Source organism: Hemibagrus wyckioides, linkage group LG08 (assembly GCF_019097595.1).
Source record: "Hemibagrus wyckioides isolate EC202008001 linkage group LG08, SWU_Hwy_1.0, whole genome shotgun sequence".
Taxonomy (NCBI): Eukaryota; Metazoa; Chordata; class Actinopteri; order Siluriformes; family Bagridae; genus Hemibagrus; species Hemibagrus wyckioides.
Genome location: NC_080717.1, coordinates 16,968,209 through 16,991,511, shown reverse-complemented (window position 1 = coordinate 16,991,511; position 23,303 = coordinate 16,968,209). Strand labels below are relative to the sequence as shown.

General features: G+C 41.2%; 1 protein-coding gene and 1 long non-coding RNA gene across 7 annotated transcripts in view; one reads left to right on the top strand and one right to left on the bottom strand.

Annotated features, from left to right (window-relative positions):
• Positions 1–23,303, top strand: part of tenm2a (teneurin transmembrane protein 2a) — a 275,485-nt gene that overhangs the window by 233,849 nt on the left and 18,333 nt on the right. For 4 of the 5 annotated variants that reach the window (XM_058396863.1, XM_058396861.1, XM_058396864.1 and 1 more), the window contains 8 exons: positions 6,397–6,522; positions 9,243–9,448; positions 9,692–9,887; positions 11,900–12,001; positions 15,368–15,562; positions 16,811–17,011; positions 18,102–18,287; positions 19,573–19,596. In XM_058396863.1, coding sequence (XP_058252846.1) covers positions 6,397–6,522; positions 9,243–9,448; positions 9,692–9,887; positions 11,900–12,001; positions 15,368–15,562; positions 16,811–17,011; positions 18,102–18,287; positions 19,573–19,596 — 1,236 coding nt within the window. The remainder of the gene's footprint in view (positions 1–6,396; positions 6,523–9,242; positions 9,449–9,691; positions 9,888–11,899; positions 12,002–15,367; positions 15,563–16,810; positions 17,012–18,101; positions 18,288–19,572; positions 19,597–23,303) is intronic. The other variant, XM_058396862.1, reaches the window with a different exon arrangement.
• On the bottom strand, positions 10,290–19,983 carry LOC131357683 (uncharacterized). 2 transcript variants are annotated; one of them, XR_009205306.1, is made up of 3 exons: positions 19,317–19,983; positions 11,841–12,091; positions 10,290–10,621 (listed from the first exon to the last, which is right to left on the bottom strand). It is a non-coding gene; the product is annotated as an uncharacterized LOC131357683 (long non-coding RNA). The 2 variants fall into 2 exon arrangements; XR_009205307.1 differs by lacking the exon at positions 19,317–19,983 and adding an exon at positions 12,683–15,273.

Sequence of the window (23,303 nt, the reverse complement as noted above, 5' to 3'; positions counted from 1 at the left end):
TGATGGGTTAGGATGCTACTGATTGCTTCTCTCATTAACTGTGCATTTGAAGCTGCTCCTCTCCCTAGGGGCACTGGCCAGGACTTGTGTTCTCACACACACACACACACACACACAACACACACACACACACACACTCTCAGATTCAAAGACACAGTACCCCTGGGTATTTCCCAAGCTTTGTAAGAACCAAACTTCAAAGCTCTATGACTAGGCTCTTCATTTATGATGAATCTGCTTCCAGTGTTGCCCTTTTCCACACACACACACACACACAAATCTACACATCGCAAATGCTATTCCCATCCAAGCTTTTTCCTCCGCGTCTGGTAGTTTCAGATGAACCACCTCCATCTCAGGCATTCAGCTTCCTGGAGCCTGTATCTCACTACATGAAAGTGAAAAACAGTCAGCCAGCAGTCATTAAAACGTTAGCTTTCAGTTTGACAGTTTGGGAGATGCTAATAGCCGCAGAAGCAGGACTGTTTGTTTGTGCCAAACAGAGGCGCCTCTTTGGGACGACGAGAGAAAGCGTGAGAGCACTTGATTAAACGTGAGTCCTTTGTGTAAAGGCAATGGATTAAATGAGCAATTTCTTTTTGTGTGCCAAGATTCGTAAAAACCAGTTGCGTGCACTATCCTGTGAGTCTCAGCTTACATTTATTGCCCTAATTGAGGTCAGTCTTGTTAATTTAGTGGTAAATTAGAACAGTTAATATGCATATATTAGGAAGGCCAAGGGAGATTGTAAAAATAAGGTAAGGGAAAATTACCTTTTAAGTACTACGAAGGTCTTTTTCCTGCTCCAATTACGCTACTGTAACAGCGTGATGGGTGGAGTGAGGAGTGGAGGAATGGATGGGATGTCCTGGTTTCTGTCATAGAGAAGGACGACCCAACACTGTCCTTCATCTGTGGCACACACACACACACACACACACATCCCAGGCAAACAGATTTTTTTTTTTCTCCCACTTGCACACCTACACTACATAGGCAGATTGTTTGCTGCACAGAACACTTACTTACAGAAATAGAGACACATAAGAGGGCAAAATAGGGCCCACAAAGCTTGATATGTGTGCATACACAAAAAAGGGAAGCAATTACACCTTCCTTCTTTGTTTCTCTACCTCTCTTTCTCTCTCTCTCACACACACACACACACACACACACTAGAATTCACGGAAGCATGCTGGGTGTACCACAGGTGTAGAAGTGAAAACCTGTTAGTGTGTGCTCTGTGTGAGACAGCTTGAGACAGGGAAGGGAGGGATGATGTGTTTTATGAATAATGGATATGTATGCATATAGCAAATGCTTGCCAAAACTCATATTCCCGTCCTCTTTCTCCTGGGACGTGAGCACATGAAGTGATTTTTTTTTTTTTTAGTGATAGGATATGTGTACTCATATTCAACACATATGACAGGGGGCTAAATCTAGTGACACATTTACCACAGTGTGTGTGTGTGTGTACGAGTGGATATGAGGGCAGATTGAGGCAAGTGGTGATGGTATGCAGGTTTCATGGCAGAAATCTCCAAGCTTCTCTGTTCATATATTAATAGTAGGTCCGTTTTCCTATCATTATATTCTTTAATTATAAATTTGTCAGCTATTACAGCGACAACGCTAATGTTCCTGATTTCCAGCTCAGTTCAGGACAACAGATTGTGCAGTAGGGATGTCATAAATAATTTCACTGTTTGAGATTTGAATAGAATATTTTATAATATTTCCACGGTGCCATGGTGTCTCAGGAGGTAGCGTTGCCTCCTCACACCTCCAGGGTTCCCGGTTCAATCTTCTGGAGATCGAGCTTCACATGTTTGTGTAGGTTTCCTCCAGGGTCTCTGGTTTCTTCCCACCTCCCTAAAACATGCCTGTAGGCGAACTGGCTGTTCTAAATTTCCCCTAGGTGTGAATAAGTGTGCTCTGTGTGTGTGAGTGTGTGTCTGTGCCCTGTGTTATACTGGCATCCCTTTCAGGATGTATTCCCGCCTCACACCAAGTGTTCTCGGAATAGTCTCTGAAGTCATGCGTCCCCCCGTCCCCCTCCATCCGCAGTTCACAACAGCCAAATGACTCATTCTGCCTCGTGTGAAAAAAATAAGATTCAATAAATATGTACTGTATGGCATATCCTATATTTTCCCGCATTCGAATTATGGATAAATTGTAATTAATTATAACTATAATTATTGATTTAATTAAACAGTTTAAATTGTAACAGTAATAAAGAGTCAGTTATTAGAGTCACTGATACTGTGATGAAGCTCCATCAGTCTTGTAATGGCTTTATATATGTTATATTATACTACATGTAGTGAGCATAGTTAGTGAAGTGGAAATATTTTTAGATTCAGTCTCACTGTGAATTAGATAGAAATAAACTTTACTCTGGGTAAATATACAAGAATGACTCTGAATCATTGAAATGGATGATAATGTTTTAACGTATTACCTTTCTGTGGTTTTCTTTGGTTAAAAGCATCACAAAAACTTCACCTCATGCATTAACAGGCTCATTATAATTCAAATACAAAATGCGAATCCGTTCATCCATCTTCAGCAGTCACACGTGCCGGTCTCTCGCAGGTCCCCCTGTACTAAATTTAAGTGCAGAAATTAGATTGCAAATTTGAAGAATTTGTCCTTCCCCTCACTGTAACATTTATCGTGAACACATTGTGTTTAACTCTCCGAAATGCATCCAGCTGGTGTTGGTTGAGTAGAAGAGCCTCCTGACGGTTTCAGCATGTGCACGTGTGTGTGTGGCAGAGTGCGAGGCCAGCATTGGCTCTCCGTGCTATTATTTTTAGCTCCCGCTCAGTGTGGAGTTGGACCCTGGGATCCTCTTGCACATGATTTGCTCTCATCAGCATAGAAACAGACCGCCAACAACAGCACTGGACGCAGGCATATGGGTCTGTTCCACTATTAGCCACCAGCCACCTGGGTGTGTTTGCATTTTTGTGGCTACATGATCTGGACATAGGGGTCTAACCGGCGATGACAGGTGCAGTTCAATCACAGATGGGCATTTTCTCAGCACTCAATGTGTACATATTCTCTCTCTCTCTCTCTCTCTCTCTCACACACACATACACACACATATATAACCCCAGCTACAGGCAGCAGGTTACTCTGAATCTCCCTTTTCCTAAAGGGAGATCCAGAGAGCCTTCTCCAGGAAGCAGCCCTCTCTGTCATCTCATGTGTATCAAACCACACAATACCACAACAGTTCCCTCTCTCTATCGCTTTCCACATCGATCTCTCTCGCGCTCTCTCTGTTTGTCTGTCTGTCTGTGTCTCTCTCTCTGACCACTGTAACCTTTTGGAAAGGATGCCAGATTTCCAGCCATCCAGCCAGCCTTTGTCTTTCACTCCAGATGCAAACACCTGCCATGGCATTGTCATACGGCGATCCGGCCAAGACACACACACTCTCATGCACTCACGCACGGCATATCTGTTTCTCCCTCTCACATCCTTGATGGCGAGTGTGCTCGGTAAACCGCAGGATTCGGCTCACAGTCAACACTCGTAAAGTCTCCCATCTGCTGCTGTATCGTCTAATACACACATACACACACATACACACACCCATGAACTATACTCACTGAATTATACATGAGGATTACATAAAATGTGCAAAATTTTTAAATAGGGTACATTTTATAGTTAAGACGTGCCGTGTAATATGTTCAAGAACAATTTATCTCAAAATGTGTGTGTGTGTGTGTGTCTGAGGGTGTGTGCATTATAGCTTGACACAAGGGTGCCTCAAACTATCTTTTCCTAGCTTTCTATTATTTTTATTTATTTATTTTTTTATCATTTTCACTCCCTAATTTTCACCTATCGCCTGTTGCATCCCACAGCGTGGCTTCAACTCAACACTGCCATCTACTGACACTGCAAAGGCAGACGCACACACACACACACGCGCACACACATATAACTGATATATAACTTAACTACAGTGTATATTAACTTAGTACAGAGCCAAAGTGTCTAAACTGCAGTTAATTCGTCTGTGTCTGATCGCTCTATGCCGCCACGGATGCAGCTCATCGCGTGTTACTGATTCATTTCCTAATTCATCCACTGATAATATATTTTCCATTTAACCTGTATCTTCAGCAGAACAAGAGCATGATGGAGTGATACAGGAAGAGGGGGGGAGAAGAGAAGGGCAAGAGAAAGAGAAAAGTGCATCAGTGAAATGAGAGACTGAACGACCGAGAAGCGAGAAGCAGAAAGCTTGTGCAGTATATCTGCAAACTCTCTATGTGTGTCAGCTCTTTCCTTCAGCTGAGAGTGACAAAGGGGGGGTGGTGTGTGTGTGTGGGGGGGGCTGTTCTCTCCGAGGCACAGACAGAGGAGAGATGGAATTTGACAAGAGAGAAAATTGATTTTCTGGGATGAGATTTAGGTGTGATAGGCAAGCAGAATGAAGGTGAGCAAAGGGGCGGGAGTCATTAACACACAGCCTGCTATCCATGCCATCACTGTGGGGGAGATGGGGCTGGAGCTTGGATTCGTGCATGTATTTGCGTGCATGTATTTGCGTGCATGTATTTGCGTGTGTGTGTGTGTGTGTGTGTGAAAGCAAACAACTAACTGAGCAAATAGAAGGAAAAAGATTTGCAAGAAAATGGTTTAATCTTTCACCTCACTCTACTAACCCTGTCACAATAAAACCTGTTGGTATTCTGTAGAGATTTGTCAGTGGAGCTGTCTCAGTGTGGCACAGCTGGTAGAGTATCCCTGCATTTCCATCGCCTATTACCCATTACATGATATTTGTCAGTAAAACACACACAAACCGTCATTCGCTGTGTTTTCGTTTTTTTCTTGAGACCCACACGTTTTTTTTTTTTATTATTATTGCGAATGATGTCAACAGTGAGAAAGACAGAGATGCTGAAGGACATTTTCTCAGAAGCAATTCTGCTTTAATTAAGGAGGAGGAGCTGGAGACAGAAATTCAGACCAAAGACCCACAATCAGCCTGGCGGTGTGTCTACTTTCTGTGGCGCTTTGGTGCATTTAGGGAAGTTAGCTTTGTCTTTCCATGCCTTTCTGCTAAAGTTACTTGGCAGCAGTTGAAAGAAGAAGCTGAGGAGATGCGGAGCTACTGACTGAACTCGGGCCTCAAACAAATCAAATGGCTTCAGAGTGAGTAATGAAGGAAAGGGAAGAAAGAGAAACTGCCTGCTTTTTGCCTGTCGCTTACTGCGTACCCAAAATGGTGTCAGCTCTTACACAAAAAGAGGTGTCTTCAAGTTTCTTGTTGTGTGAGGAAGTCTATTTTTATCTCCCGTCTTTCAGATACTTTGTTTCTTTTTAGGTTTAGTTGTTGTTTTGCTCATCTCTCTCTCTCTCTCTCTCTCTCTCGCTGCCTCCCACCGGTCCCTGATTTCCTCCACAAAAAAAATGAGCGTTGAGGCATTTTGTGAAAAGTGCCAATTACCGTCTATTTTCCCAACATCTGCAAGCGGAAAATAATACAGAGCGGAGAGTCATAATTGTCATTCTCCTTACAAAGACAGATTTGCAAAGATTTCTAAATGGGTGAGGATTAGACGTGTGAAACATAACTTCCGCCATTGCCCGAGCCACAGGTGCCAACCTTGCCACCTCAGATTCTGAGAAAAAAGTTTCAGATATCTTATTTCTTGAATCCTGTTGACTTAATGTTTAACAAATACAATATTACAAACCATATATTACTAAATCTAATTCAACGTAAATGTTGAGTGAAGATGCCAGACGTAGAGCTGATGGGAAAGATTGTGCTGGAAAACATGGAGGAATTTTCATACAAAAGCCAAGACTGTGCTGGGAGAATTAAAAATAGTTAGCGAAATAGCAAATGTGTTTAAGTCTGAACAGAGACTAAAGCAGTCCCATTAGTCCCACTAAATGTATAATCAAAAGTTTCTGTCAAGAAGTCGTTCAACCATCACATGTGTTTGTCATCCAGTCTCTGTTGAGATCTGATTCACAAGCCTCCAGATATTAAGCTCCACACTTCGTGTTGCTTTCTATCTTTCACGAACACCTTCAGAATGCAATACTCACAAAAAGTATTGGCGCAGACCAGGCGTATCGAACTCGCATCCTGGAGGGAATCGGTCCTATAGAGGTTTGTGTTTGCCTTCTAACACAGCAGCTTCAGACCATGCAAGCTGTGGGAATTAGCTTATGAGTAGAATCAAATGTGTTAAATGAGGTAGAAAGAAAGCTAAACTCTGCAGTGCTTGCTACCCTCCAGGACTGGAGTCGGACACCCCTGGGGTAGGAGTTTTGTCCTCAGTCCTGTTTTCACTGACACGTTTCCTTTTCTTTTTTGCTCTGTTCTTCTTTCCCTCAAACTTGCAGCTTTAAACCTGTTGGGGTTGACCTGGCAGCTGAAGCCTGTGGAAGCTCCCGTGCTGAGCCATGGCTTGGGCACAGCAGGCATGCCTGGCACCAACGATGATACCACAGGGCCCTCTGGAGGCAGAGGTAAGCAGCACAGTCTCTGAAGTGTCAGGATTGTGGTCCATACACTCAACCAGGCAGTATTTAGGTGGGAACGAGTGGTACGTTTAAGAGTTTAGAGAGTAAACAGACCAAAGGCTCTGTCATGTGACCAAGTAGACTTGGACTTCTTTGACAGTGCAGCACATGTCTTTTATTAACAATTTCTGCTCTCTTAGACTCTCATACTGACCTGCAAAGCATTTAATCGAAGCTACCGAGTAAGCTCTCTCTCTCTCTCTCTCTCTCTCTCTCTCTCTCTCTCTCACGTTCCCTCTAGCTTTCTCATTGCCTGTCTCAGCCACTCTTTCTCACACACAAAGCCACATTCTCTTTCATCCTTTTCATCCACATTGTCTTTTTTTATATTTAATTCCTTCAGCTTCGGCTCTGGTACATCTGCAGGTTGTCTGAGAAGAACAGAGGTGTGTTGGTACAGTGTGCTCGAGATAATCCCAGACTGTTCACACAGGTTCAAAATTTCTTTCAAGTCTCTTATAAAATATCTCCCGATCTTGACAGACATCACACATTGAAGAGTATAGTGTTGCTCTAAGATTTAGTCAAACAGACACTCACTCACCTGGAGCTCTACAATCGCACCCCAGTCTTACAGTCTCTCTCTCTCTCTCTCTCTCTCTCTCTCACCCACACACACACACACACACACACACATTTCACACGCTCACACACATTTTCCGTCACAATACATTCCCTCTTATGCGAAAAGACAGCTGAACAGTTTCCCCAATCATAATCTTCAAGCGCTTAACTTCATAGCCGTGTCGAGCATGAATCTCTCTCTTCCCCCCTCTATTCAGCTGTACATTCATTCTCCCTCTCCACACACTGCTATCCGAGTGAGTGTGTGATGAGTTGGAAGTGCTCTCCTCTCTGATTAAAGTGTGGGCTGGAAAAAATGCACTCCATTTCAAGAGCTTCAAATCTCCACCTTTCAACATGGTTGCATCAGGCCTACTCACACCTGCACATGTGCACTTTATGAATATGCATTTCAGGCATTTCTTATTTCTCTGTTTTCTGATTGATCTAGGCTGTTTAACGATGCTTTTGTTCTCCTCTATGCTGTATTTAATCTGTTTCTCTCTGCTTTGCTGGATTTCTCTATTACTGTGGCTTTTCATGTTTCTCTTTGTTCAGGGTAAATCAATGTTGTGTGCTTTTGTTCATTTTCTTTTTTCCTAGTCAACTTTAATGTCTGATCTGAGATAACTCTTCTGTGTTATTTGACTGTGCCCTAACTAAAGAATACTTTCCTAGAAAATAGAGCTGGACTATTGTTCCAGCATAGCACCACCGAACCATCCCCGAGGAGTCTCCTTCTTCGTGACCCAACTCCCGGCTTTTTTTTTTTTTTACTCCCACCATTGCTCCATTTCTCGCCCTGCTCTCTGCTGCCCTGTATTAATGAGCAGTGGCTCACTCCACTCTTGTGATAGCCACTTTTTCCTGATTGTGTTTTCATTGTTCTTTATTCCTTTGCCATTTTTCACAGCTTTACTCTGTCAGGCCAGTGGTCTCCTGCGTCGAACTGACCTGATTACAGCAGGATTGTGTGTGTGTGTGTGTGTTCTCTCTCACACAAAAGCAAAAGAGAGAATGAGAGTCGGCTGCATGCTGCATCCATTTACACTCAGCCATCATTGGGAGCAACAAAAAGAGTGATAGATTGAGCGAGAGAAAGAGAGAGAGAGAGAGAGAGAGAGAAAGAGAGAGAGAGAGAGAGAGAGAGAGAGTTTTCCATTAAACCAGAAGTGGATAACAGCATGTGTCATTAAGAGGGTAAACAGGGACTGTGTTTGGTGTTTGGTTGACGTGCGCTACAGGCCTCAGGCTGGAGAATATACATGCTCTTATCATCTCAGAGCTCTCTTTAAACTTTGATGGAGTCTCAGAGGAGATGGACAAGAGCGATAGAGGGAGGACTGAGAGGCAGATACTGTAGTTTCCAGAGTATGTCATTTCCTGTTTCCTGCTTTTCCTGTCCGGAGCTGCTGTTCTCTATGGATTCATCAAAAACTGATTGGTTTGAAACTGATTCATTTTCTTGGTTTGATTTTTATACACAGTGTATTGCCACATTTAATAACGATGCTAAAAACCACAGTAGTTTTAAGTACACCAACATTTTGGAGTTGATTTTGATCAGTTTATCAGTTTATCTTGTAGTTGTGAGTGAACAAATGATCCCCACTTAGCTATACCATATTGACTTCAGCCATATCCTTCAGCCTATATTGAAAGTTTGAAATGCGCTATGATTAAGTAAATCAGTTAGCGTGACACTATGTACAGGATCATGGTGCACTGGAGATTCTGCTCTGGCTCTAATCTCCTATAATGATGAAACTCCCTATAAAAATACTCCATGCATGATGTAGCCCTGATCCTCTGTACAAGAGAACACAGCAGTTGTTATGCTAACTTAAAAAACCTTTAAAATAAACTATAAGCCCATTCCTTTCTTCATCTCTTACGTTTTTGTTTTCACTGTACGGTGAGGCGGAGCTCCAGACATCCAGCACTGGGTGGAAGCTTGTTCTTTTTCATCCATTTTGTGTCAGATCTGAGTCTGAGATTGCATTATTTCTGAGAAAAATAGAGAAAGCTCTCTTTTTTGTTCTCTGTTATTCTCCCATAAGGGAGGAGAAAGGTTAATTTTTCCACATTTCTGTTTATCATAGGGCCCGGTGCATTTCGAAACAGCAGCATAGATACAGGAAATCTGGAAGTAGGCAGGCGTGTGACCCAGGAGGTGCCACCAGGGGTGTTCTGGAGATCCCTGCTTCATCTCAGCCAGCCCCAGTTTCTCAAATTCAACATTTCCCTGGGAAAAGATGCACTTTTCGGGGTATATATCCGCAAAGGTTTGCCCCCATCTCACGCACAGGTAATGCCTTTTCAGTGATTTTTGTATATGGATGTGTGTGTGTGCACTCAGGTCACACTACAGGTCATAGTGTCAGGTTTACACACAAGTTTCAAGGATTTAAAGTCTGGATCAGATTTTTTACATTTTTTTAGTTGATTAAATAATTAGTCATCACTTTACAGTGCTGCTATATAGCCATAGCTCCCAACTTTGGTTATATTCTCTCTCTCTCTCTCTCTCTCTCTCTCTCTCTCTCTGCAGTATGACTATATGGAGCGCTTAGACGGGAAGGAGAAATGGAGCGTGGTGGAGTCTCCTCGAGAGCGCCGCAGTATCCAGACGGTGGTTCTGAACGAAGCCGTGTTTGTGCAGTATCTGGATCCAGGCACATGGCACCTGGCCTTTTACAATGATGGCAAGGAGAAAGAGTCTGTGTCCTTCAGCACAGCTATATTAGGTCAGTCAGCCTCACATTCACTCACTCACACACACGCACACAGAGTCACTCACTCTTAGTGCCTTTATCTCCCACTGGCCAATAAATTCACTCAGAGTTGTTTTCCACTTCCATTTAGAGAGTCCAGAGAGGTTTGAAGAGTAGTAGAGGAAAGGCAAAGAGGTAGAGGCGTGTTGCATCTCTGAATTTTCTACCCTTCTCGCAGGGGTTTAGTGCTACAGGGAAAGGCTGAAAGAATGTCCAATACAACGGTCAGTTTAGAACACACCTGTTTGGGTTGAAGCAATTTTGAGCAAGGAATTATTTTTCCAATAACATCATAGCCCAAGAGTATCATTCCCTTTATACCACAGTAATATGACAATGATTACATTTTTATCAATTAATAAATGGCACACATTTTATTTGTTTATAGTTACATTTAATTTCATGGAAAATGCAGGTCAGTTTATTAGAAATGGGTCATTATATTAGGTACAGCTACACTGGAATATCCAAAATTATGTAAAAAAGCTGGGTTAGAACAGGCACAGGTTGGCTAAACAGATAAACACAGGCTAGGCATGAATCTAAACGATTAACTCAAAATACAAACTGAAACAGTGCTAAACAGAACACAGTAATAAACCACAGGTTTAAAAAACAACTAGAAGGATGGTGAGTGGGAACGAGGAAGTGCAGGTGATTGCTGGGAAGGTGAATCCAGTGTGGTCAGGCTTGTAGGGTGGGGTGAGCTGTGGGAAACAGAGACTGTGTCATCCATGGATGTGACAAAAACACTAAGGCACTAAAGAAATACCAGAAAATTATTGTAGACATTTGAATAACATTCCCAGTATCTGACTATGATTATAAAATAAATAATGGGATTTATATGTTTCATTTATTTCCCTGTTTTTAACAGTTTCTGACATTAGAGCAGCTTTCTTAACAAGACAAAAGTTAATAAGAGACAAAAAATGAAGTTAAATGTTAACACAAAGCCCTCTGTCCTGAACTTCAAACTTTGCCTATGACTGTTACAAATAAAAAATGCAAAGAAAACTTTTCCTCACAGAAAAAAATCCACCATTTAAGCATCCGCCATTTAAATCACGGTGTAATAAAACATTGTTGTAGATTTGGATGAACAGAGCTCAGCCATCAGGACTAAACAGAAATCATCAAGAAATGTGATAAGGTAGATGGAGAAACATCTTAAACTAACAGATTATATCACTCACATTGTTCGGAGTGCAGTCTTGGCGTAAGGAGCATGCCTCTAATGCATTTTTCATCATTAATACCAAGATAATGTCAAGCATTTAAATAAATTAAATACTTCACAGCCTTTTAACTTTGAGAGAGATGCACACCTTGCACACACAGAAATATTATTCACACATGAATAGATAACTGTAATAAGTGATATCACACCAATTAACATTATGAACATCAGTTGTGCTGCTGAACATGGCTAATTAAATGCTTTGAGGTTTGAATTGGATGTAACAATAATGATGCAGGGCCCTGAGAGATAGAGAGGGGGGGAGTGATTCAATCTAATTTTCAGCCTTGGGCCCTTTGTTTATTTGACCCTTGGGGTACAAGAGCATAGACAAATGCTGACAGAGGCTTAAAATGACATTTGAGACACACTGGAGAAATCAGTCTTCAAATCAACTTCAGAATAATTGTCCATGGCCTAAAGCATGCACTCACACGTGACACGTTCTTTTTGTTCAGTCCACCTCACCAAGATTCATCAAAACCCGATGGAATATTATCAGTGTCATGAATTTTCAGGGATGCTCACTTAACAAAGAAGGCTCAGAGCTGCACATATGTGACCTTGGAACATAAAAGTATAAAACTAGTTTCTATCTATTTTCGGATTATGAAGGACGAGGTAGAGATGAGTTGGAAAGATGAACAAGAACCGGATAAGTGTAATAGGCGGTTCCTTTCACCCACCTCAGTCGTCTTTCCTGTCATAACCGCCATTTCTCAGACAAGTGTCCTCCCTTTCACAGACTCTGTGCAAGAGTGCCCGAGGAATTGCCATGGAAACGGCGAATGTGTGTCAGGAGTGTGTCACTGCTTCCCCGGCTTCCATGGCATGGACTGCTCGAAAGGTAGGAGACCTTCCAATTTACGTGCTGACCTCTGTCATAAGTGTACACACGGAGACTGGCAGGGGAAAGCTTCCAATCCCCTGGTACATGCTAGAGTCAAAGAAGAAACAAGGATATGTACAGAGGAAATAGTGTGTTCAGTGGTTTTTATAAGGGCCTGCGATAACAAAGACTAGAGCAAGACAGTGAAAAGGAGGAAACATGAGGGGAGAAAGGAGCTGAGACATAAAGTAGAACGCAGCATTAATAATCATAAAAGGAAAAAAGAAGTGAGCATTTGTTTTGTTGATTTGGGCTATAAATAAGAGAGGGAGACCATGATGAAACATTTCCTATATTAAAACACAGTCAGCATGAGGAAATTAGGGGGAGCTGTGTTTCTGCCATGGATGTTATTATTTGGGGTTCTCAACACTGGTATCATATTAAAGTTCTTGATATATCTTTTTCTTTCCTAAGGGTTTCATTTAACAAACTGCAGTTGCATGTCCAGAGCATAGGCGTTCAATTTTGTTTTTTTATTCAGTCTGGCATCAAAAAAATATCGAAATATTTTCTGATTATATTCCGGCAATGACACATGATACAGTAACGCTTTTAAACCAGCAAAATGAGCACACTTTCCGTCAATAAGCAAATCTATACATAGCTGTTAACAATAGCTTAGACATCACGAATTACCTTGATCTGAGGTAAATTGTCAGCCTTGTTGTGCAGTGGGTAGCATTGCCGCCTCACAGCTCTAGGGTTCTCAGTTTGATCCCAATCTCGTGTTTACTGTCTGTGTAGAGTTTTGCATGCTCTTCCCCGCCTCTGTGTGGGTTTCCTCCTGCCTCTTAAAACATGCCAGGAGGTGGATTTGAGACTCAAATTCAAATTGTGTGTGTGTGTCCTATGGTGAAGTGCTATCCTGTCCATAGAGTATTCATGCCTCACTCCAATTATAGCTATAAGCATACAAAGCCTGTAAACAGGGACTGCAGCGATTATGGAACATGAGCAGGGGAAGGACTGGGGTTAGTAGCATAGCCCACATCCATCAAATAGATAAAATGTATCTAGGGACTGCCTTTCAGAGCGATAAACTAGGGTTGGCATTTACATTTACCAACAGTGCCAGGATGTTGCCCCTGTGTACAACTGCCTAATTTAACCCCTGACCTGAGAGGATTTTTAATTCACTGTATGTCTCACAGATGAGCATTGGTCCCACTGCTCCATCCCTTACAACCTTTGGAACTTTCTGAGCAGCACTGAAAGTGTGTTTGTTTAAAAAAAAAGAGCATATCTCTTTAGATAGTATCTCTTCTGTGCATTCACAAAATTTGTATACTGACACCAGCTACTAAAAGTAATAAACACATTCTATTTCAACTAGTGTTAAGAACAGTTCCTGTTATCGGACATATCTCTTTCTGTGTGTGTGTGTGTGTTGGGGGGGCATGGTTGCGTGCGCAGGCGTCTCTAAGGCATTGCGATGATGGATGTGAGTTCATGCAAGCCAATATCTCCCATTGTTCACCTGGGAGCCTTGTGATTAATAGTTTAGTTACCTCACTGTTAGATTACATTTTGTTTCATTACAGTTTTCTTCATCTTAACCCTCCTGCCATCTCCTGCTCTGCTTTCTAAGCAGTGACCTCCCTCCTCTTCTCACTGCATAGCTACACATATATTCATCTCTATTTCTCTTCATTCCCCTCTGCCTTTGCAGATTTGCATGTGAGTGTGTGTGGTGATAACATTGTATGCTATCAGATTCCTCTTTCACCCCGAATGCTCGAATAAAAAGTTAGAGATTACACCAGTGAGAGATGCACAGATCTAAGTCAGGGTTTAAGGGTAATGTAGTTGGGGGACATAGCTGATGGTGAATCTGCCACAGTCAGCTGTTGTCAAATGCCACTGGGGGACATGTTTGAGCAGCATTCATTAAAGTAAATTGCAAATGCATCACCAGAGGCAACCATCTCAACGCCACAGCTTGGAACAGGCTGGTGGACCGCTGCACTGTGCATTGTGTCTGTGTATGTGTGTGGGTGTGTGTGTGTTGTCGTCAGGGGTGTTTGAGATGAAGGAGTTCACTCTTTATGGTTGCAGACTTATAAATGAGACAAAAACCAATGAGCACATCTGTTCTCCCATCCCTACACTCATCCATCACAACTCATTAATGAGCACACACTGACACACATAGCGAGAGACTCGTATTCGCTTACATACACACTATTCACAAGTCCCAACCAATTATAGTCATCCACACACAAAAGCAGTGTGCTTCATATTGCATTATTACATTTTGTCTTTTAACAAGAGATTATTCAGATTTCGTAGATTATAGAGTAAACATTATTCATGTTTTTCTTTGTTCTTGAAGCCATGACATACAGTGAGATGAGGCAGGATATAAGCACATGTATTCCACGTGTGTATTATTTAGGCATTTCCATACATCATCGTCATCAAGGTCTGTAGGCCAGGTAAAAGTACAGCCTGGCAGAAATAACCTGGGTGTAATCCATGAACAGGAAACAGGAGCATGAGTCATAGCCAGGAAACATAGATCTCGTAACCAGAAAGCAAAACAAATCTTGGACTTGCGACATAGAAGGTGTGATAAAACTCTTCATAGAGACAATGTAACATCAGGCTAAAATCCATTAATTAATCAGGAACAAACTGAGAACGGGGTGAACCATGAAGGGACATAGCAATGAAGGAGTGGAAATGACTGAATCTGGTTGTACATTTTTGCCTATTGTGCTTAATAATTTAAGAGGGGAAATTAAAATAAAGACAGCACAGCTACAGGGTCCACATTTACTGTCTATGTAGAGTTTCTGTACATGTTCTCTAGGTACACCAGCTTCCTTCCAAAGGCATGCTGCTAGGTGAATTGGCTATGCTAAATTGTCCCTGGGTGTGAATGAGTGTGTGAGAGAGCATGTCTGTGTGTATCGGTTTGTGACACCAGGACTGTACAGGATGTCGAGTAATGGACTGGTGTCTCCTGCAGGGTGAATTCCCACCTGGTACTCACTACCCCTGTGACCCTGACTGGGCTCATCGGTTACTAAAGATGAATGAATTCAAATAAATGTGTGCCACAATCATAAGCAAGTCCATAAAAATGTGTCAGAATGCTTCCCTGCTGTTCTTTTGCTGTCATGCATGCAGGCTGTTCATGCGCATTATTTCTTTGTTCTTCATATCCTCTGTTCCCACAGACACATGTATGCTGCAATCAAGTCTTTTTCTCCATCTGTCATCAATGGAGTCTATGAGCTCTTTGTAATCTATTTACAGTTGTAATCTCTCTCTCTCTCTCTCTCTTTCTCTCTCTCTCTCTCTCTCTCTCTCTCACAGCTGCATGTCCAGTGCTCTGCAGTGGTAACGGACAGTATGAAAAAGGCTCATGTACGTGCTACAGTGGATGGAAGGGACCCGAGTGTGACATTCCTATAAATCAGTGCATTGATCCTCAGTGTGGCGGCCATGGAACCTGCAAGGAAGGCACCTGTGTTTGTTCATTGGGTTACAAGGGAGAGAACTGTGCTGAAGGTGTGTGTGTGTGTGTGTGTTTTCATAAGTAGTACAAGTTTTCACTAGGGTACAAATTCCCAGAGAATGAATCTCTCAATTTTTTTTATTGGTGTTCATAAATCCACACTCTAAACATTGATTTGTCTTCCCACAAGCGTTTTTTTTTTTTTTTTTTTGGTTGATTGGCATGTATGTTTATGCCATTAAAAACTCTTTAGAAGAACACCTGGACCATTAGCCACAAAATCCGCTCCAAGGCATCAATGAGTATTTTAAATATTCTATAAGTGTACCACTTAGTTTGCGAACACAATTAATTTCAAAAATGAAATTCTCACGAGAATGATTTTTTGTTGAGCGGATAGGTGAGAGATGGAACGGAAGAACAAGGTGTTTGACAAGAAAATTGTGCCAGAGAGGCTTACATACAAAAATAGGTGAAGGTAAGAGGAAATATTGGGTTGAGAGGAGGGCAGGCACATCATCTTAGAGACAGAGAGAGCACATCAGCAATGAAAAGAGCTGGAGTTTGTTTCGAGTACAAGGTTGGCACTTATTCCTTTTTTACAGCACATTTTTCTCTCTCTTTCTTCCCTCATGTCAGATTTTCATCACAATATAGTTGCTCAGACAATTTATCTGGAGTGGCAGAAGCACAAAAATCAATAAACGTGATGCACCATTTCTGCAGCCTAAAAAGAACAGCCTTCCACAAATGACTTTGTGGTATGAAAGTGAAGGGTGAGACGGTGTCGTAAAGACAGGAGGTGATACAACCAAACTGGGGCTAAGGGCAGCTAAATTGTCAAATAAATTTCACTCTATTTAAGCAGTCTGATCACCTTGGCAACTTAGCAGTCAGTGTCAGTTTCTCTCGAACATCCCAAGGTAGTGGGCAAAGAGCAGGCTAGACCATTCAGAAGGACTAGTGAAGGAGATAGATTGGGGAAGGAAAGAGGGGGAGATGAGAAAAGCATTTGAGAGGAAAGGCTGATTCACAGACCTACACTGTGAAGGATATTGATTTTTCATGCTCAGATGAAAGGTTGTGTGTGTGTTTGTGTGTGCGTGTTATAGTCACAAACCCCCCAGACTCAAGTCCACTTCGCTACGCCTTTCTCATGTGCTTATTAGTATTTTACTTACTGCATACAGGTCATGACTCATTTATAGTATTTTCCAAATCAATGCTCATTTAATGTTGATACAATCTAATGCGTCATTCTCTTTTACAACATTAGTACTCTGTGGTGTGTTTGTGTGCAGTGGACTGTCTGGACCCTTCCTGCTCCAATAATGGGATCTGTGTGAGTGGTGAGTGCCACTGTAAACCAGGCTGGGGAGGAACACACTGTGAGCTGCCCAGAGCCCAGTGTCCTGATCAGTGTCACGGTCACGGTGCCTTCATTCCTGACACAGGCCTGTGTAGCTGTGATTCTAACTGGATGGGCCCAGACTGCTCCACTGGTGAGTATCAGCTTCTGCTTTTGCATTTTTTTGCATTAAAATAAGACGTTAATAATATATAAGCCACCCATGATACTATTTTTCTTAATATCTGAAATTTCGGTTGTCTCAGTGTTAGGATTGCAGTTTTGAATAGTGATATTTACTTATATGTAGCCTACAAAGTGGAGCAAGTGTATCACAGTGAAATATAAGAATAATTTATTTGAAGAATTAATAAGAGAAGTGACAGCGGGAAAATTTGCAGGGAGATTATTTCAGGGGTAACTAAAATCTCAATGTCCGCTTTTCTTTTCTGGAATGATCTACAAATTGCACATGCTCTACCTGTTGATCTTTTGGAAGCATACAGTCTATATAATATTCAAAAGAAGGTTGGCAAGAATATGAATAGCTTTTTAAAACTAATACAAGAATCGTCTAGAAATTCTTAAATCAGCATACAGTTAACCAACAAAGAGACTTGTGTAATGTGATCCTTTATTCTCAAGCATGTGAGGATTCTGGCATGAGAAATGTGAACATTTTGACTTAGGAGCAGAATTAAAGGGAAGGTTAGATACTGATAGGTCAAACTTGTAGTGGATAATGTGATCAAACAAGAAGCTGATCATCCTGTAAGCATTTGATGCTAAAGACAGATAGAGCTGCATACTGATGAAAGCAAATCTGCTTGTTAATTCTACTAGCTTTGGGCAGCATGTTTAGATTAAGAAATGAGGGTCTCATGATTTAGCCTTGTGGGTCTCTGCAGGATGTTGCATAAATGTTAAAGTACCCAGTCTGAGGTAGTATTTATTTCAACTTAATTAGGAGCTGGACCAGAAATGCTAAGTTCTCATGATCAACTTCCACACATATGTCATCAGATTGTTGAGATATTTAGCTGAATACCTCCTTGAAAATGAGTATGAAAAATAAATGGAGTTAGTATTTCATTTGTAAAGACTGAGAGGCCTGATAAATAGCAGTTGAATCTACGCAGACATAGAAAGAAGACATTGTCGAATAATGAGTTGAAAATTGCTTTTTGTTGTGGCTGTTTAAAGTATTTTTACTTATAAATATAATATGTCTTCTGTGTCTACAGAGGTGTGCTCAGTGGACTGCGGGACTCACGGCGTGTGTATGGGTGGCTCATGCCGCTGTGAAGAGGGCTGGACAGGGGATGCATGTGATCAGCGTGTCTGCAGTCCCCTGTGTGTAAAACATGGCACCTGCAAGGACGGCAAGTGCGAGTGTCACCAGGGATGGAATGGAGAGCACTGCACCATCGGTAAGTATATAGTCAGAGCTTCCCTCTGTCCATTTATACACACACATCCACTCTCATTAGACACTGTGCCTGTCTTGTCTCATTCATTCAAAGCAACAGAGCATTGGGAGGGACAAGGCCCTTCTTTAGTACAAAAGAAACACAGTAATCAGCTAGAAAAAGGTAATTGCCATAAAATCTCCAGCATTTGCGCTCATCTGAAGCAGCTCGTCATCTCAATAGCAAGCCCCTTGTGGTCTGGATAAGGGCTGCCAGAGCATGGAAAACAGAAATGGTTCCCATAGATCTGACATTGAAATCCACAGGTTTAAAGTTGTACAGTACACTGGGTTTCTGACTGATAGAAGAAAGCTGGATTAAAAGTTATACTGTTGAGTCTCTCACTTTCTCTTATACATAATGAGAATCTGTGTAGGAATAGGACTCAAACAAAATGAAAAGGAATAATACATTAAAACAGCCCAATTACACAGTCCAATTTGAGACTTACACAGAAAACCTACATAAAAAGAATAGAGAGTCAGAGTTTTAAAGTGGAAGATATATAATATGTTGAGGGGAGTTTGCTTTAAGCCATTTTAATGCCAAAAAAGAGACACAATCCAAAGTCTGCTGGTATATTCCAGAGTATTTCATCCAGTCTATTTGGAAGTTTGGTAAAATTGGATTGGAGGAATTGGGAAGCTTTCAAACTGTGTTTTGTTTGATTGAGAGATGAATTTGCTTTTACATGCCAAACGACGCAGACAGGTGTGTTGAGTCACATAATAGAAGCTCCAGATGTCTTCTCCTAAAAAACAATCACACCTTTAGCTTGCCTCTGACTTCTCTCTCATGAAAAGAGAAAAAAAAAATCTATGAGCATGAGCATGTCTTTCTGTCAGTGTCTGGAAGTCTCGGTGTGAGTGTACGTTTGTATGTGAGTGTGTATGTGTGCATACATGTCTGAGCCAGACAGAGAGAGAGAGAGAGAGAAAGAGAGAGTCTGTCACTCGAAGGATGACACTAGTGTCTCAAACGAAGACTTACCTGTCTGAACATCTCTTGATTTTAGTTCATTCCCCCCTACAGTTTTACAGAGAACTTGTCTGGCTATTGTCATCATACCTCCTCTGAAACAGTCAGCCATCAAGTTCCATATATGGTCCCTTAAATCCTTTTCAAAGCCAAGTGGCATCGCTACAGAAATCTCTCATATATTCCAAAATAACTGCATGTGTGCATGTCTCCTGCCTCTCACTTCGCCCTCTTGTTCCCCCCTCTTTGCGTGCTCTCTCTATTGCAGACTATTGGGATGAGACTAAAGAAGGTATTGTACCTCGTCCGCACTATGTCCTAGTGCTAGCTGCACCGTAGCACTGGCCGCAAGCACTTCTCCTGACAGCTTGGCTGTGTAGAGACTGTGTGCTTCTCACAGTGTGTCCTGTAGACTAGATTTTGGTGGTGTACAGTAGAGCGCCTAGCTGTGTAGAACAGGTGTGTGTGTTTCTTCACGTCCGTGTTTTCTTGTACCAGTTTATTATATCAACGAAGATTATAAAGTCTCAGTTCTTTCTCTATCTTTCTGTGATGTGTGAGATTTTCTAATGCAAATGGATTTAAGCTTTTATTCAATAGAAGCTTCAGATCCCTTTCAAATAACCACTGGTGACTTTCCAGTGGTCCGGTACATCGACAATGGTAGTGTAAGCCCAAAGAATACAGTTTCTACCTACCCATTAGTGTTTCCAGGATTCCAGGATTCATATTTGTCTCCCCGTGGTACTCATCAAAAGACAAAGTGCAAGAAAAGGACTCAGCGGTCACTGACAGTTCATCTCTGGCAGAGTAATAGAAATCAAAGATGATGTGTCTCTTCAGGGTCCATCTACTCTTAGCAGTCTGTGTGAACCTGCTATAGTGTTCTCTCATAAAAAACATGAGAGGACAAGTCTTTTATTTTATAAATTTGCCCTACAGAGTAGAGCTCAAACAAAAACAGCTGAATTAGAGAAAACAAACCAAGGTGGGGCTGGCACATGTGCCACAGATTTGCAACGGCTGGAATTGGTGGACTATAGCTGAGGTTAAAGGCACCAGGGAAAGCAAAGATCCTGAGGTAATTGTTGAATTTCATGAGCCACTGGTGCAGAGTTTTGAGGGCAGGGAGATGGTGCAGAATTTTTCTGCAATATTTTTGCTTGCAGGGCATAGGGCCATAGCAAGACATTGTAATGACTTTGTCTCAGCATCTACTAATCGGGGGACTGGAGTGTGTTGCACTCCAGCAGAGTGTAAGAATCATCTATGGGGTATGGGATGGACCTTTAGTAATCACCCCATTAGGATGCATCAGTGGGGCCTTTTAATATTTAAATTAGACAAAGGAGAAAACGCTGTGCTGAATTCTTCCTGGTATATTATCCCAAAATATCATGCATTACCATATAATTGTAATAGAAATAAAAGCACATCCCTAATGCAAAATTAATTAAAAGAATGGGAAGAGGAAATAGTGTGAAAAAGGCTGATTGCAGTAACTTGTTCAGTGTGCACATTGACTTTACATGCTGGTGCACTCCAGGGGAACGTGGCTTACACTTGATCAAATGCATGATTGGACCACATGTGTAAGCCATGCTCACTGGGGATGAAGAGGCATGCAAGACAAATGTGCATTTCTCAATTTGTCCATCAATGTTTAATCGAAGCTCGGGAATTAGATTTACATTTGACATGCATAAGACAATTGAACAAGAAAAATATCATTTACACTGTGCCGTTATTTATTAGCTGTCCCAGAAGTGTTTCATATCTGTGTTAATGAATACAGACAGCTCTCAGATATACATTTCTCCATACCTCTCTTCTATGTGGCATTAAAGCAGTAGACTATATGAGCTAACCTTCTGGTAGTATCCGTCTATGAGAAGTTTAGGGAGAAATTTGACTTTGTGGTAGTACAACCATGAGGCCAGTCCTAGTGGAAGGTATTTTATAGGTTCTCTCACTATTTGATTTTTATCAGTCCCATCCTAAGGATAGTTTCAAGGATTTATGAATCTAACCTTTAGTTTTATGACCTTTAAAGGGGATAGAGCTGCACACAAGCAGATTGTGGAATGTGGTGGAGAACAGGTTTTCCCTCCCGGTCTGTTTCTTTCACCACACATTCACAGACCTTTCTTTCTTTCTTTCTTTCTTTCTTTCTTTCTTTCTTTCTTTCTTTCTTTCTTTCTTTCTTTCTTTCTTTCTTTCTTCCTTCTGTTCTTTGTTTCTGTTTTTTTTCCTTTCTTTCTTTCTTTCTTTCTTTCTTTCTTTCTTTCTTTCTTTCCCTTCCCCTTGCTTTCTTTCCTTTAGTTACTTTGTGTAGTATACATCATAGTCTACCTGGCTTCTAACTACATACAGGGATTTTCTCTGCCTTGCCTCCACCTTCATCTCTCCTTCTCTGAGAATGTGTACTGACCCATAACCCAAGGCAATTTCACCTCCTTTTTCAAGGGATTACAATGATGTCCAATCACATTACTTTAGCTTGGTGTCTTAATACTTTGTGAAGCCCCACTTTATTCTAGGTACTGCGGGGAGAATTGACTGGCCTTTGGCATAAAAGAGGGGCAATGCTGAGTCCTGCCCAAGGAAAAAGATCAATGGCCACTATAGATTCTGCTGTCTTGGTGCTTCATAAGTATTTGGCTGTCTAAAATGGCAACTTAATTTAAAAAGCAATCATTTCTAAGTGACTTTTCTCTCAACTGAATATTGTGTGACAATCAATGCATAGTGGGCTGTTAATGTGGCATCTCAAGGACCACAGATGTCGAAAATTGTATTAATTAAAGCCGCATCACATTTGATTCATGAAGGGTAAATGGGCTTTAGTGCATTCAAGGTTTTTCATGCTCTTTTGCACATAATGTCCTCCCTTACCACAAATCTATTGAAATGTCACCTGTGCCAAATCAGGCACAACTAATGACCATATGATAAAAGATACTGGCCTGTTGCAAAAGGCCATATCTTCATGGTGACCAACAGTGAAATCACCGACATGCTAAGGTGTTAACAGTTTAAGGTTAATCTTTGGGCTTTTAGCCTAAGCATGGTTGAACTCACACTGACATGTGTGATAATCCTCTTACAGTAATAAAAACCGAGAATCAGTTTCCTCCATGCCTGAATGTTTTGGTGTATATTAGAATATAATTGGTAATACATCATTCTTAGCATTAAATCTTGTCACTGTTGGGCAAAATATTTCTTGTTTTAATTACCAAAGTGCCAGATTATGAGGAAATGACAGGCCTTAACTCCAGGGTGCTTAATTATGTCCTGGTAAAGCAGCAGGAATATGGAGTTTGCCCTTTTCAAGGGACGGTGTGCTCAGCTGTCAGATATATATACACAAACTCTCCCCAGAGTATCCACAAATACATGCAGTGACCTCACATCAAACAGCTGTGACAGGTTTGTTTTCACGGTAATTTTGGACCTTCATAAAGAAAATAAGAAAATATCTTGCCTATCTGACTTTCTTTTGGTGTCTTTTATTTCTCACACCTACAAACGTTCAAATATAATTTGTTTTAGTTATTTATAAACCCTCAAAATAAAAAAATGCATCTCTTCTCACTTTACGGAAACACCAATTGGAGTTTCACATGTTATGAAGTTATACATATATATATATACATATATATATATATATATATATATATATATATATATATATATATATATATATATATATATATATATATATATATATATATATATATATATATATATCTTATAAATGTTTTATGAAGTTATTAAGTAGGAACTCTAAACTTAATTCTAAGGCATATCTCAGCCTCTGGCATACATTTGACAAAATCACTCACACAAATTTATTCCCACTCTTACATGTAGCTCATCACATAACCCAAGGCTCTCACCTACTCTGTCACCTCGCTCCCACTCATCTCTCTTGCTAAATCTGCCTACTACCATGCACACACTCTCACCTAGATACACACAAGTCTTCTAATCTGA